Source organism: Macaca mulatta, chromosome 9, assembly GCF_049350105.2.
Source record: "Macaca mulatta isolate MMU2019108-1 chromosome 9, T2T-MMU8v2.0, whole genome shotgun sequence".
In the NCBI taxonomy this organism is placed as follows: domain Eukaryota; kingdom Metazoa; phylum Chordata; class Mammalia; order Primates; family Cercopithecidae; genus Macaca; species Macaca mulatta.
In genome coordinates this window covers 20,652,502-20,670,087 of record NC_133414.1, presented here as the reverse complement: position 1 = coordinate 20,670,087, position 17,586 = coordinate 20,652,502, and the positions used below count along the sequence as shown (strand labels likewise).

The window sequence follows — 17,586 nt, the reverse complement described above, 5'->3', positions numbered from 1 at the left end:
AAACAAATGAGAAATAGAAAAGAATCAAAGCTTATCACTACACAAAACCACAAAGCCACAAAGATAAACAAGAGAAGAAAGAAACAAATTTCTACAAAATAACCAGAACATAATGAATAAAATGAAAGGAGTAGGGCCTTATCTGTCAATAATAACATTAAATGTAAATGGATTAAATTCTCAAATTATGTAGAGTGGATAAGTGGATTAAAAAACAAGACAAAATTCTATGCTGCCTACAAGAGACTCACATCACCTGTAAGAATACCCATAGATGGAGAAAGTAAAGGAATGGAAGAAAAATATTCCATGCAAATAGAAATCAAAAGAGACCAGCAGTAGCTATAACTATATCATATAAAATAGACTTTAATTTGAAAACTGAAAAAATCGATAATGATGGTCATAATATAATGATAAAGAGATCTATTTAGAAAAAAGAGAAAACACTTGTAAATATACATTCACCCAAAACTAGACCTCCCAATATATAAAGCAAATATTATTAGATGTACAGAAATAGATAGACTGCAATACAATATTAGTAAAGGATTTTAATCCCTTACTTTCAGTAATGGACGGATCATTCAGACAGAAAATGAACAAAGAAACATTATATTCAAACTTAACTCTAGATCAAAGAAACCTAAAATATATTTGCAGAACATTCTATTCAATAATTACAAAATATACATTTTCCCATCAGCACATGGAATTTTCTCCAGGATATATCATATGTTAGGCCACAAAACAAGTCTCAACAATTCTGTAAAAATCAAAATCATATTAATTATCTTTTCCAGCCACAATGGAATAAAAGTAGAATTCAACAACGAAATGAACTTTGGAAGCTATACAAATACACGAAAATTAATCATACCTTTGAAGAACAAAATAAGCCAATGATAAAATTAAAAAGAACAGTTAAATATTCCTTGAGACAAATAAAGATAGACACACAATCTACCAAAACTATGGGATACAGCAAAAGCAATTCTAAGAGAGAAGTTTATCGCAATAAATGCCTACATCAAAATATTAGAAAGTTCTCAAACAACCTAAAGTTATACTTCAAGGAATTAGAAAACACAGGAAGAAACCAAACCCAAAATCAGTTCAAGGAAATAAATAATAAAGATCAGAGCAGACTTAAATGAAATAGAGACTAAACAAAACAATACCAAAGACAACAAAGCAAAAAGTTGTTTTTTAAAAAAGATAAACAAAATTGACAAACAATAGCTGGACTAAGGATAAAAAGACAGAAGATTCAAATAAAATGAGAGATGAACAAGGAGATATTATGACTAGTTGCACAGAAATACAAAAGATCATAAAAAGCCATTATGAACAATCATATGCTGGAAAACCTAGAAGAAATACATAAATTTCTGGACACATAAAACCTACTAAAATTGAAGAAATAGAAAATCTGAACAGATTGAATTAGTAATAAAATGTCCCCCACCAAAGAACAACCCAGACCCTGATGGCTTCACTAATCAATTCTAGCAAACATTTAATTAATAACTAATAACCTCTCACTGATATGTCAGAGCTAAAAGAATTGATCTCACGGAAATAGAGAATAGAATGACAGATACTAGAGGCTGTGAAGGGTGAGTGGGTGGAAAGGGAATGTAAATGGAGGCTGAACACATTCTATGCATGTAACAAACTCACATGCGCCCCATAAATATGTAAAATATTTCACTCATAAAATAAATAAATAAATAAATAGTACCTATCATTTAAAAAAATGAAATTACATCAAAATAAAAGGTTTCTGCACAACAAAGAAAATAACTGAGTGAAGAGACAACCTACAGGATCGGAGGCAATGTTTGCAAACTGTGCATCTAATATGGGGTCAATACTCAGAATACATAAGAAATTCAAAACAACTCATTTTCAAGAAAACAAATAATCAAATTTGAAAATGGACAGAAAACCTCAATAGATATTTCTCAGAAAAAGACAGAAAAATGACCAATGAATAGAATACGAAAAAAATTCTCAGCATCATTAATCATCAGGGAAATGCAAATTAAAATCACAATGATATATCATCTCATACTTCTCAGAATGGCTATTATCAAAAAGTCAAAGTTAAAAAATGCTGGTGCAGATGTGGATAAATGGGAATACATATATACTGTCGGTAGAAATGTAAATTAGTACAACCATATAGAACAGTACGGAGGTTCCTCAAAAAGTTGAAAATAGAACTACCGAATGATTCATCAATCCCACTTCTGAGTATTTATCCAAAGAAAATGAAATCAAAGAGATATGATTTCAATCTCTGTCAAAGAGATTTTTGCATTCCCATGTTTATTGCCGAACTATTCACAATAGCCAAGATATGGAATCAACCTAAGTGTCCATCAATGGATGAATGGATAAAGAAAATGTGGTAATACACAAGCAATATAATTCTTTTTTATTTAACTATAAAAAGAATAAAAGCCTACCATTTCTGACAATATGGATGAATCTGGAAGACATTAAATGAAATAACCAGACACAGGAAAACAAATACTATATTATCTTACTCGTTTGCAAAATTTTCAAAAATCTATCTTATAGAAGTACAGGGTAGAATAGTGGTTACCAGAGGCTGGGGGAGATAGCATGGATGGTGTGTGTGTAGAAACTGGTCAATGGGTAGATCAGAGGAATAAATTCTGTTTTTCTATTACACAGTATAGTTAACAATATTATATTATTTCAAAATAACTAGAAGAGAGAATTTCAAATGTTCTTATTACAAAGAAAAAATAAATTTTTGAGATAACAAATAATTACCCTGATTTAATCATCACACAATGTATACATGTATTTAACATCACATCACATAACATCCAATAAATATGTACAATTATGTGTCAACTGAAAATAAAATAAAACTTTTTAAAAACCAAGCACATTGTCAAGATCCAATGGTCTTTCTTAAGTAGATGAAGACATCTCTTCTTGTCTTGAAATATTATTTACCACAACAACTATATCTCTGTACCAAATTGAACTCAGAAGCCTTATCTATAAAATAGCTATCTTTATTCTGTTACAACATGCCACAATATAACAAAATTCTTAAAAGAAAAAAACCCTGAAATATATATGACTGACTCTTTTTGATAATTAGATTAAGCTTCATATTTTATGCTATTTTAATTATAATTTTAATATTGAATTGTTTTGGAATAATATAAATGAAGAATAGAATATTATTCAGTTAATATAATCAAAGGAACAATAGAAATAAAAGTTTATATCTGATATATGTGGTTTATTGATATGTCAAAATAGAAAATAGATTATAACTAATATCTCTATTTTGTATCTTTCAGCAGAATAATCAAACCAATTGTCCAAGAAGACAATTTCAAGTCTATGGAGGCTAGTTTTCTCCCAGTCTCCTAGAAGGAACAGAGTTACCTTGTTCAGATTTAACTTTAGCCACTCTAAACATTGCTACAAGATTTCAAGTCTGAGACTAAATTATCCCATTCAGTTCTTTACAGCATCAGTCAGTGAAAAACAGCCAATCTTCACTCCTAGTATAGATCCAGTCACTGTTATACAATGTACTAGAACAAGGAAAAATAGCCCACATGAAAACATCAGACAAAAATAAACAGGAGATTAAAGTCATTACAATGTTTAAATTGCACTGAAATCTTTATACACAATAAAGGTCAAAATGAGAGAAAAAGTTCTTACCATTGGCAGGCAAGCAGCCTGAATTGAAAGATATATCATCAATAGCAATGACTTCATCCTGTTCATAAGTTGAAGTCATTTGACCTTGAAAAACAACCTACACAAGAAAAACAAAACAAAACAAAAACATAAACCAAGGAACATCACTGTCTCACAGTGTTATAAAAGAGAGCCTGCAATAGGAAACATGTCACTCTCTAGAAACACTTGAGTGACCATGCCAGTTCCAGGTCCAAAGAAATCAAAGCAAACACTCTGAAAAACAAAGAAGTGTAGGGTCATCACTGTATCTCAAATGTCTGGCATAGGATAGGTAACATGTTAGTGAAATGCAGCAATACTCACCTGGATTTTTCCCTACAATTATCTCCTATGTTCAGTTCCTATGTGTTCATACTGTTTCACATTTACCAGCTTTTGGATCCATGCTCCATCTTGAGATCCAGTTCTTTTTTTTTTTTTTTTTTTTTATTATTATACTTTAAGTTGTAGTGTACATGTGCATAACGTGCAGGTTTGTTACATATGTATACTTGTGCCATGTTGGTGTGCTGCACCCATCAACTCATCATTTACATCAGGTATAACTCCCAATGCAATCCCTCCCCCTCCCCCCTCCCCATGATAGGCCCCGGTGTGTGATGTTCCCCTTCCTGAGTCCAAGTGATCTCATTGTTCAGTTCCCACCTATGAGTGAGAACATGCGGTGTTTGGTTTTCTGTTCTTGTGATAGTTTGCTAAGAATGATGGTTTCCAGCTGCATCCATGTCCCTACAAAGGACGCAAACTCATCCTTTTTGATGGCTGCATAGTATTCCATGGTGTATATGTGCCACATTTTCTTAATCCAATCTGTCACTGATGGACATTTGGGTTGATTCCAAGTCTTTGCTATTGTGAATAGTGCTGCAATAAACATACGTGTGCATGTGTCTTTATAGCAGCATAATTTATAATCCTTTGGGTATATACCCAGTAATGGGATGGCTGGGTCATATGGTACATCTAGTTCTAGATCCTTGAGGAATCGCCATACTGTTTTCCATAATGGTTGAACTAGTTTACAATCCCACCAACAGTGTAAAAGTGTTCCTATTTCTCCACATCCTCTCCAGCACCTGTTGTTTCCTGACTTTTGAATGATCGCCATTCTAACTGGTGTGAGATGGTATCTCATTGTGGTTTTGATTTGCATTTCTCTGATGGCCAGTGATGATGAGCATTTTTTCATGTGTCTGTTGGCTGTATGAATGTCTTCTTTTGAGAAATGTCTGTTCATATCCTTTGCCCACTTTTTGATGGGGTTGTTTGTTTTTTTCTTGTAAATTTGTTTGAGTTCTTTGTCGGTTCTGGATATTAGCCCTTTGTCAGATGAGTAGATTGCAAAAATTTTCTCCCATTCTGTAGCTTGCCTGTTCACTCTGATGGTAGTTTCTTTTGCTGTGCAGAAGCTCTTTAATTTAATGAGATCCCATTTGTCATTTTTGGCTTTTGCTGCCGTTGCTTTTGGTGTTTTAGACATGAAGTCTTTGCCCATGCCTATGTCCTGAATGGTACTACCTAGGTTTTCCTCTAGGATTTTTATGGTATTAGGTCTAACATTTAAGTCTCTAATCCATCTTGAATTAATTTTCGTATAAGGAGTAAGGAAAGGATCCAGTTTCAGCTTTCTACTTATGGCTAGCCAATTTTCCCAACACCATTTATTAAATAGGGAATCCTTTCCCCATTTCTTGTTTCTCTCAGGTTTGTCAAAGATCAGATGGCTGTAGATGTGTGGTATTATTTCTGAGGACTCTGTTCTGTTCCATTGGTCTATATCTCTGTTTTGGTACCAGTACCATGCTGTTTTGGTTACTGTAGCCTTGTAGTAGAGTTTGAAGTCAGGTAGCGTGATGCCTCCAGCTTTGTTCTTTTGACTTAGGATTGTCTTGGAGATGCGGGCTCTTTTTTGGTTCCATATGAACTTTAAAGCAGTTTTTTCCAGTTCTATGAAGAAACTCATTGGTAGCTTGATGGGGATGGCATTGAATCTATAAATTACCTTGGGCAGTATGGCCATTTTCACGATATTGATTCTTCCTATCCATGAGCATGGTATGATCTTCCATTTGTTTGTGTCCTCTTTTATTTCACTGAGCAGTGGTTTGTAGTTCTCCTTGAAGAGGTCCTTTACATCCCTTGTAAGTTGGATTCCTAGGTATTTTATTCTCTTTGAAGCAATTGTGAATGGAAGTTCATTCCTGATTTGGCTCTCTGTTTGTCTGTTACTGGTGTATAAGAATGCTTGTGATTTTTGCACATTAATTTTGTATCCTGAGACTTGCTGAAGTTGCTTATCAGCTTAAGGAGATTTTGGGCTGAGACAATGGGGTTTTCTAAATATACAATCATGTCATCTGCAAACAGGGACAGTTTGACTTCTTCTTTTCCTAACTGAATACCCTTGATTTCTTTCTCTTGCCTAATTGCCCTAGCCAGAACTTCCAACACTATGTTGAATAAGAGTGGTGAGAGAGGGCATCCCTGTCTTGTGCCAGTTTTCAAAGGGAATTTTTCCAGTTTTTGCCCATTCAGTATGATATTGGCTGTCGGTTTGTCATAAATAGCTGTTATTATTTTGAGGTACGTTCCATCAATACCAAATTTATTGAGCATTTTTAGCATGAAGGGCTGTTGAATTTTGTCAAAAGCCTTTTCTGCATCTATTGAGATAATCATGTGGTTCTTGTCTTTGGTTCTGTTTATATGCTGGATTATGTTTATTGATTTGCGAATGTTGAACCAGCCTTGCATCCCAGGGATGAAGCCCACTTGATCATGGTGGATAAGCTTTTTGATGTGTTGCTGAATCCGGTTTGCCAGTATTTTATTGAGGATTTTTGCATCGATGTTCATCAGGGATATTGGTCTAAAATTCTCTTTTTTTGTTGTGTCTCTGCCAGGCTTTGGTATCAGGATGATGTTGGCCTCATAAAATGAGTTAGGGAGGATTCCCTCTTTTTCTATTGATTGGAATAGTTTCAGAAGGAATGGTACCAACTCCTCCTTGTACCTCTGGTAGAATTCAGCTGTGAATCCATCTGGTCCTGGACTTTTTTTGGTTGGTAGGCTATTAATTATTGCCTCAATTTCAGAGCCTGCTATTGGTCTATTCAGGGATTCAACTTCTTCCTGGTTTAGTCTTGGAAGAGTGTAAGTGTCCAGGAAATTATCCATTTCTTCTAGATTTTCCAGTTTATTTGCGTAGAGGTGTTTATAGTATTCTCTGATGGTAGTTTGTATTTCTGTGGGGTCGGTGGTGATATCCCCTTTATCATTTTTAATTGCGTCGATTTGATTCTTCTCTCTTTTCTTCTTTATTAGTCTTGCTAGTGGTCTGTCAATTTTGTTGGAGATCCAGTTCTTGGCATTTTGCAATTGTATCCCATCTTTCCCTTTGGTTCTCTAAATCTTATCCACTCTTGCCTTAGATGTCATCCTCATGCTATCCTATTGCACATTTTCTGCCATTATCTAAACATTGACTGGAAATGATTGTTCTGTGACTTATTGTTAAAATGACTGAACGTGGCCTGTCACAGTGCCTCACACCTGTAATCCTGGCACTTTGGGAGGATTAGGCGGGTGAATCACTAGAGGTCAGGAATTCTAGACCAACCTGGCAAACATGGTGAAACCCCGTATCTACTAAAAATACAACAAATTATCTAGGAGTGGTGGCAGGCGCCTGTAATCCCAGCTACTCAGGAGACTAAGACAGGAGAACTGCTCGAACCAGGGAGGCGGAGGTTGAATCGCTGGAACCCGGGAGGCAGAGGTTGCAGTGAGTGGAGATCGCACCACTACACTGCAGCCTGAGTGACAGAGCAAGCCTCTGTCTCAAAAAAAGAGAAAAAAAATGACTGAACGTGACATTATGATGTGGAGCCCATCCAAGACACCACTAAGAAAAGATACTCTGGTATGATTGATCTGAGAAACTTAAAAAGAAGCCACTCTCCGATTTTCTAATTACCCAAATCGATAGAAAATTGGCATGTTGATGGTAGACATTATCCCATCCGTATTAATGAATATCACTAATGTTGGAGGCTTTGTTCATGGATGTGATAAAAACATGTGCATTATTCAGTCTTGTTTACAACATAAACATTGTATTTCTCAAGAAGTCGGCCCAGATTTTTAGGTTTACAATTGATCTAGATGCAGCAAAACATAACAGATCATTTTTCTATGGTAAATTATTTCGTCCCTGTACAATATGCTGTACCAATACATTTCCTTTCAAACCATATGCTATCTACCACTCTATTACAAATCCACTGAGAAATATCCACGACCTACAGAAAAATCTGTCAATAGCCCTAAGAAAGTCATATTCTCTTTATACAAAAATAAGTGTAACTACTTAGAAAATAGAACCATGTTTCAAAGGACTGGCAAAGATTGTGTAGAGAGAGTTTTATACACAGGTGGTATAACATAGTGATTAAAAGTATGGCTAGAATCTGAATCCAACATATAGCTAGGATCTGAAACCAAGCAGTTTGATTCAAAATATATTTTTTCAAAAAAAATATATCGTATATGTAGTTATATAATATACATTATATAATTTATATCATATATAATATATGCTATGTTATATCATATATGTTATATATGTTATATTATAACATAACATAGATTAATATATATTATATAGATAGATACAGATATTTTTAATAAAACTACTTGGAGATATACAATATATAACATAAAATATTATATATTAATAGTATATATTAATAAATTATGTTATATATTAATAAATACATAATAAATTTGTAATATATATGTTACATATCTCCTTGTAGATATATATCTCCATATATATACAAATATTATATATGTGATATAATGTATATATTATGGAATAATATATATTATATATACGTATATGTATAAGATACATATATGTATTGTATAGATTTTGCATATGTATGTATACATACATAAAATTATGTATTATATACAGATTATATATAATATACATATTATATGTTATATTTTATATGTTATAAATATATATTTTATATATAATATATGTTATATATATTTATATAATATACAAGTATTAATTATATTATATAAATTATATAATACATAATTATACTGTATTATTAAATATATATGTATAATATACATACCCAAGTTGGTTATATATAATATATAACTACATATATACATCCAAGTAGTTTGATTCAAAATATCTATTTATAATATAGATAAATTATATACTTATTATATATTATATATATATTGAATATATATATATGTATTTCAAATAAAACTATTTGGTTTCAGTTCCTTGTTATACTACTTAAGAGCAACAAGACCTTGGAGAACTTATTTAACATCTCTGTTCTTCAGTTTTCTTCTTTGTACAATTGTAATGATAAAATGATGGCCTACATGATAAGGAAAAATTAGTTGCAAACATGTAAAACAGCACCTGGTATATAGTTAGCATTAAAAAATGTTAGCTACTGTTATTGTAACATAGTTATTAAAATATTTAAGCTATTATATGAATTGTGTGTTTGTAAGTAAAAATATATTCTTTACAAATTAACATTTTATTCTTTCTGAAAGCTTTTTCATAGAGATAGTCCCTAGCTGTTGCTGAGTTAAGGATATGTCGACAGTCATCATATTTTAAAAAAGAAGTAGAAATAAGTGTTAACTATATCACATGTCTCTTGTTTTTTTTTCTCCACACTCCTCACCAAAAAAACAACATTCATCTTCAGGGTCGATAAATCAGAAACTTACATTACAAATGTTAATCTCTTTCCTGAACTCTCCTCCCCAGTTTCCAAAGTCTGCTGGAGATTTTCACTCAGATGACACAAGTCATTTATAATTCACAACACTTTGTCCTTTCTCCTCGGATTGGAGCTCTCATCTCACTCTCATTTCCTGACAATGGTACCAGAAGACTGGTGCTCTCCAATGCTCAAAACTCCAAACTGACCTTGAGAGTCCCTTTCTCCTCCATTCTCATTTCCAATGAGACAAGCTCCATTAATCCCTATTTTCCTTTCATTCTTATTTCCTCTCCCATCTCCTCCCCCTTGACTACTAAAGTAGCTTTTAAATTACCTTCTTGCCTTAATCCTCTCCTCATTAGAGTTTGCAATAGATATTACATATTTATTTGATTCTGTTAAATTACATGTTAACTTGGTATAACTGATGAAACGTCATTGTGAAAATTCGCTGCCATTTGAGTCCACTAGCCTAGCAGGAAGGAACATTTTTCTTAGGGAAATAATTATTTCTCTAAGTGGAGGGAAATTTACTAATGGTTCTATGTGGCTATAAAACACAAGACCCATCAGGCATAATCAAATAGTCTAGCTAAACAGATTTAAATGAAAAGAGTTGACAAGGATTTGGGTTAGAATCTGGAAAATTAGCTAAAGAAAGTGGAACCCCAGGATGATTAAAAAACAAGAAAAAATAAAGGCAGGACGTAGTGGCTCACGCCTATAATCCCAACACTTTGGGAGGCCAAGGCAGGCTGATCACCTGAGGTCAGGAGTTCAAGACTAGCCTGGCCAACATGGCAAAACCCCATCTCAATTAAAAATACAAAAATTAGCCAGGTGTTGTGGTACACATCTGTAATCCCAGCTACTCAGGAGGCTGAGGCAGGAGAATTGCTTGAACCCAGGAGGCAGAGGTTGCAATCTGAGATGGTGCCACTGCATGCCAACCTAGGTGACAGAGTGAGACTCCATCTTGGAAAAAGAAAATATATATATATGTAGGTTCTACGGAGGGCCCTGGTCAGAGCTGTGTTGCTGTGTGGTAGTTGTATTTTTAGGAAAAGTAGTATCTAACACACATTCTTTGTTTTCTCCAAAACATCAGCAAGATTATTTTCCAAACACCCACCTCATTTTAATAACGTTGGAGGACAGATAGGTAGATAGATTTTTTTTTAAAGGAGCAAAGCAGCAAAATAAAAGTGGATCATAGGACAGATGATGGAGTTCCGACACCACAGAAGTCAGGGACGGCCTGCACTAATCCGACAGCGAACATGAAACAAATTCCTTTCACCCCAAACATTTTAAGAGAAGATGGATGACCTCTGAATAGAGGTAAGCAGTCAGCACTCAAGCCACTTGATTTAAATGTTAGAGGAAATGGTGATGACATATGGATAATACTATCTGGATGGCATTGATACAGGAGCTAGAAAGTAATTATTTAGGCAGATAGTGAAGGTAAAAGAGTCCTTGGCAAGGCTTCCCTTCTACCAAAAAGCAGCCCAATAAATTATTTTTTCCAACAAAGAGCAGCCTGAAAAATCAAGCTGTAAACATAGATAAGCAAGCTGAAAGCTTGCACAGGTGGATGCCGGCAGTTGCATCAATAAAAAAAGGCTACCTGGGGGCCAGGCATTGCCAATATAGAAGCTCCGTCTTCCCTTTTATTACCACATGCACAGTAAAGAAACAGGCAACATGGCACCAGCCAGTTAGAGAACCCATCTGCATAATAACAGATTAGGGTGGGAAAGGCCATCTTTTTGTGCCCTATGCAAATAGCACACCTACCTCTAACCAGTTTTTTGTGCCTTATGCAAATAACACACCTAGTCTGACCAATCTTTAGTGCACCATGTAAATCAGACACTGCTTCCTCAAGCTCATCTATAAAACCCCCCTGCATTTCGCCATGGACTGGAAACCCATTCAGGATCCCTCTCTCTGCAGGAGAGAGCTCTTCTCTTTCTTTCACCTATTAAACCTCCATTCTTAACCTCACTTCTTGTGTGTTCACGTCTTTTATTTCCTTGGCATGAAACAATGAATCTCAGGTATCGCCTCAGACAATGAGACTGCTTCAGCGTGAGTATAAACATTAGAAACATTTATGGTTATATGTATTATGTAAGAGTTTTCTTAATTAGTAGTATGCATTCATTTCCCAAGCAAACATTTGAGACACAAAATGATGACAGTAATTATTTCCTCATCATGTGTTATCATAAATATTATTGAATTAAAAGGGAAAATACCTCAGATAATGATTTTGAAAAGTGACGGTAAAATTTTAAAAGTTAAGGTTAAAATTTACATTTTTTAAAATGCAAAGCTCATCTTTTGTCTTTATTAATAAATACTATTCTTTCTAAATAGGAGGCTGCTGAGAACTCTCCAGCATTTCTCAATGAAATATCAAAGAAATGAAAAGTAAATAATAGCGTGTTAAAAATGCTTCAGTATCTTTTTATACTTAAGGCACTGATTGTTCATTTAGTTTAACAATCTAGACATTCAACGTGAAAATTACAGTCAGTGATATACTTAGTAGTAAGGGATAGTATTCATTCCTTCTTACCCATAAAACTGTCACATGAGCTTCTTTCAAGAACAACAACAAACAGGAGTGAAAGTGTTACCGAAAGGAAGTCCCGATCCAGACCCCAAGAGAGGGTCTTGGAGCTCATGCAAGAAAGAATTGAGAGAATGTCCATAGAGTAAAGTGAAAGCAAGTTTATTAAGAAAGTAGAAGAATAAAAGAATGGCCACTCAATAGACGTTCCCGAAAGTAAGAGGAGGAACGCGTCCACCCTAGGTACAATACTTGTTTATATACAGGATAAAAAAAGATCACAGGGAGATGTGCTCTGCTATAATCTTTTGCGATAAAGGATTAATTTTCTTAATTACTATATTTTGCAAGAATCGACATTATTATCTATAAAGCAAAATTAGGAATGATTTTGTTCTCAAGGTGTCGGGATACCAGGACACTCCCAAGTCCAGGTCTGTTTAGTAAATGTTATCAATCTGTTCCCTTAACAGTAAACATCTAGAGGCTAGGGATACCTAGCTTTCTGGGGATGCAACCCAGCAAGCTCATTTTCCTAGCCCTCACTCAAGATGGAGTCACTCTGGTACTAATGCCTCTGACAAAAGAAGGTTTCACCTGAATTAGGGGCTACATTTCTACTGCATGTTAAGTTTGTTTTATTATTTCTCTCCTTGAATATTTTAGGACAACAGTAAAATTAATCGCTTATGTCTGCAATTTTTTAAAAATGTGATTGCAATTAATCAGCAGCATGCAATGCCTAAAATTGTTGTTTTACCCAGCACAGCAGACAAAAGAATATATAATAAGTCACACACAACAGATTTGACCAAACTACAGGTTCGGCTTTTTTTCCCCTATGTATTCTAAATCCCTGTAATGCTTAACATAATAAAAAAAGTTATTATGGCTCAGTGACTCAGTAATTGAGATCTGACATCAAACTACCTTAGAGTCTAAGCCGGTATGGGATTTAGTAGGTTATTTAACTCTCTAAAGCTTGTAATTCTTGGAGTAAATCATCTTTCTACCTTAGAGGATTTTTGTGAAGGGTCAATAAAATTATGTATCCAAAGAAGTAAACACAGTGCCTTACATATAGTAAGTGCTAAAGAAATTTTAGTTGTTATTATTCCTTAAATATCTTCAGAAACTCTCTGAAATGCTTCCGTCTTTGCTAAGTAGATAAACAGCAATCCTTGTGTATGCAGCAGCATTCCCTCAGAAATTAACCTGCTTCAATTTCATTAAAGGAGAGACCTAGTCATTCACAGATGGAGGTGATAAAACCCCCAGGTGAGCATCAGCTACAGAGGCTTTGTCCTAAGCCCATGCTAAGCTGGGATCCAGCTGGGACCGAAATCTCCTATTTGGACATTTTTAAAGGAAGGATGCATGGCTTTTAAACTATTAGAAGTCAGCATGGAAAGGAAATGGCAGAAAATGAAATAATTCTCAGAGGCTTGTAAGTTGTCGAGGCAGCAGATACTGTCTGGAGACTCTGATTACAGAATTCCCTCGAATAAGCCCCTCACAGAATCTTTTCAGGAGTGAGATACTAGATGGTGCCAGGCCGTATTACAAGTACAGCACTTCTCTGTGGCCCACCAAACAAAAGCAAATGAACATCTGCTCACTTGCTGACAGGACAGAACTAAAGCATACCTGCAATCCGAAAAGGCTGGTGTAGCCGAGGTATCCTGAGAGAGTCATATAGTCTCCTAATTTTTGCAAAGCCTTTAAGGTAAATGCACTGTTTTCACATCAGCAATAATGTATTTTGGGATATAAAATTAATATATTGCACATGCATCTGCTTTAGTTGAAGCCACTGGTACATTTAAAGCACTCAAGTGAATTACCTTGCTGCCTCAGCTACAGTCGAATCACCCTGGATATTACATATTCTGGAGTTTTACTTTTTTTTTTAATTGATCTACTGCACATATTTAATCATCAGAACTCAGGATGTATCACTCGAGAATAGGAAGCTGAGCAAAACAAGGACGTTATTTTGAAAGGTTTGACCTACAAGATATAGCAAGTTCCAGTTCTACTCCACACTCTGATCTCTTATGCTTCTAATAGAGATCTGGACCCCAAAAGACATAGACAGGTCTAAGAAGGCACAAAGGTTGGCAAAAGTAGTTTAAGACTCCCACACCATCAGCTCTGTTTCAAAGTTAAAAAGATGTGTAAATAATGATGGAGTCGACCCATAGATAAGATTCTCATCTTATTTATTAAGTGTCTACAAGAACAGAGAGAGATGGAACTTCAGCAAGATCAACCTTCAGTCTACTCAATGTGACTCAATCCCCATAAACACGATCTTGGCCCGGTTTTGTTGCTTTTGTTGTCATTGTTGAGACAACAAGCAGACACAGGGAATTAAGAAGAGAAGGGTAAGAAATAAAATAACTTCTCCAGTGGTTAATAACACTTGAGCATCTACAGCAAATTAAATATATTATTGGTGCTCAGGGGGTATTCATCAGCATACCACAGCCCTTGAAAGCCACAGATGTCTTCAGGGCCCAGGGACACACAGTATCCCCTGCCCACACCTATCAATAATCTTCCCTTAACATGCTGTAGGGAACATTTCCCTCATTGTACCTACCACATCCAAGAGACCCAAATTAATATTTCTTAAGTGAATGAATGAATTGTTGATAGAAAGACTTAAGTGCCTGATGACTTAAGATGCCTTTCCAACCACCCACACCCCCAACACTGATATTTGACTTCAATAGAGTACAGTCTCAGTCTCTGGTTAGTGTTTCCAGTGGGAGTTTCTCTGAAGTCCTGCCATATAGGTGTCATTTAACCACCTGTTAAGGGATTTTTTTGTAGCCTTCTTTTGATCCCCATTAAGTTTATCAAAACCTGAAAATTCCAAATTACAGTGATTTATGATCAATCAATTAAGAAACTATGCCATTCTTATATCTTATAATTCAACTTTTACAATGAAGATCCTGTTCATTTAGCCATTCTTTTTCTCTTAGACACTCAAAAGAATCAAAGGTAAAATTCAATCCAATTTAATCCCTATATTTAAGCAAGTGCTAAATCCACCATATAACAAATGATTTGATTTATATCAAATTTATAACATTGATTATTATATCATTCTAATAATAGATGATAAAAAAAACCGACTTGGGTTAAATTGACTCACAGAGAAGGATTAGAAAGTTTTAAGGAATAAAATGCTTTAAAAATCTCATGTTTAATAGGAAAATTTTGTTTGATTGTCCCAAATGTTAAAATAGGCAATACTGCTTCAAGAACTGGTAATAATCATTAGATTATCATTTCAACCATGCATACGTTTTATTAGGCTGCATAAATAAGTTGTGTTTTATAGGCTTGCATTGACTTTAATTCTCTAAACTACTTTAGAAAATAAAGGCTGTGTTATCTATGAAATGAATATGACAATTATTCTACTTCAACAGCATTTGGAATAAGTATTTAAACATTCTCCTTCCTCATTACCCAGCATTCCCCTCTCTCAAAAGCATGAAAAAAGTCTGGAAGGAAAAAGTAATGAAAAGAAAGAAGAAGCTGGAGCAGTAAGAAAAGTAGAGAGGAATGGAAAGAGTTCAAGAAATTAGGAGGAAATTAAAAGGTTGTATTTTACTGATATATCAGTACGTCTTAAAATATATCACCTTTAGTTTTCATATATACAATTCAAAACCTTATTGTAAACGTGTCTTTCAGGGTGGCTAGCCATCCCAAATTGCCTGAGATGTCCACTTTCAGCACTTGAAAGTCTTGGGAAATCCCTCAGTCGCTGGCAAACTGGGACGGTTGCCTTACTTTTAGTTCACCTGGTGTTAAAGATCTGTATCTTATTTTTTCTTTAAGGCCATAGTTAGAAAATAGAACACACATACCTGAAATCTCTGTGAACTCTGGATTTTGATGACATTTCTCTCCCACTGATTTGGGAGTGCAGCTGTGTTTTGCCATAAATGCTGAATAGGACCTCCACATGCAGTTTGAAGCCCAACCATTAATTTGCCACTCACTTGGCTGGAGAAGTAATAAAATGTAATCTGTGAAAGACAATTAGTACCCAAACAGTTATGATAAAGAAGTCCCCAAATGTGACAACATATTTAAAATGCTGTGTGCTTTCAAATACCTGGCAGTCATGTTGATCATTTGTCGGAAGGAAAACTCTGCTTCTTAAACTTGAGGAAATAGAATCCACTCTGGACACCAGTAAAAGGAAGTGAGCTATCAGAAAGAAGAGACAGAGTACAAAAAAAAAAAAGAGAGAGAATGAATAAGACCTACTATTTGATAGCATAACGGAGTGACTGTAGTCAATAATAATTTCATTGTACATTTAAAGATAACTAAAAGAGTGTGATTGAATTGTCTGTAACATAAAAGATCAATGCTTAGGGGATGGGTACCCCATTCTCCATGATGTGATTATTGTGCATTGCATACCTGTATCAAAACATCTCATGTACCCCATAAATATACACATCTACTATGTACCTACAAAACTTAAAAGACAAAAAATAAAAAGAAACAACAGACAATGTGTTAGATTCAGAGTGATCACTGGCAAATTTAAGACACCAAGTGATAATTCAGGCCCACATCCTCACTAGATTAATAATTTTTTTTGTTTAAAGAATAATTTAACCACATCATTTACTTTTGCAAACCATCTGATATTTTTACTTCTTTCTATTGCCCAGTGATACAGCTAATTGCAATTATACTCCCTATAATATGATCATGGACTATAGTTTACAACCCAATTTATCACATTTAACATAGAAAGATACATCCCTGCAAAGATGCTATCTACATTATACTATCAGGACTGCCTACCAAAATAAGCAATTCAATGAAGACCTGTGACAGAGCAGGTGCACCATTATCTTGGACAAACACCACTATTTTAAGCTCCAGCTCCCTTTCTAATCTCATGCATTTCAAATAAATCACTTCTAACAATAAGCAGCTAGAAAGAGCAGACAGTACAATACAGATAAAACAGCTGCATGGTGTAAAGACCAAACTTCACACTCATACAATGGGCTCAAGTAAAACAGTGGGCCCTAATAAGCACATTCCTTTCTCTTTAGGTTCACTAAGACCGGGAAGCTAAAAGCAGACTTGGGGGGTATGCCTGCAGTTGCAGAAAGATGTATGGGAACAGACACAAAACTCTCCCTCCCAGATAAGCAAGACAAAGAGACACAGAAACATTCTGAGCCTGTGATAAGCTCTCCCGTCCTAAAATACTCTTAGTCTGTAAGAGAGAGGGCTCTTGACCTAACTCGGCCAGAGGCCCCTCTCAGGTTTATTCTTTAAAATAAACCTGTTTCTGACTGATGAGTCACTTTTCATGTTTCTTTTGTCCTTCTTCAACTCTCACAGCTTTAGAAGAGATCATTGCTCACTGTACTTTTGTTCAGAAAAAGTTGGATCAGATAGTCCCAGCTT

At 34.8% G+C, this 17,586-nt stretch overlaps 1 protein-coding gene across 5 annotated transcripts in view; it reads right to left on the bottom strand.

Moving 5' to 3' along the window:
• The window catches only part of MALRD1 (MAM and LDL receptor class A domain containing 1), a 732,448-nt gene that overhangs the window by 672,833 nt on the left and 42,029 nt on the right, over window positions 1-17,586 (bottom strand). For all 5 annotated transcript variants that reach the window (XM_028826041.2, XM_077945484.1, XM_077945481.1 and 2 more), the window contains exons 3-5: window positions 16,262-16,356; window positions 16,011-16,172; window positions 3,727-3,823 (exon numbers count right to left, since the gene is read on the bottom strand). In XM_028826041.2, the coding sequence (XP_028681874.2) occupies window positions 3,727-3,823; window positions 16,011-16,172; window positions 16,262-16,356 (354 nt within the window). The remainder of the gene's footprint in view (window positions 1-3,726; window positions 3,824-16,010; window positions 16,173-16,261; window positions 16,357-17,586) is intronic.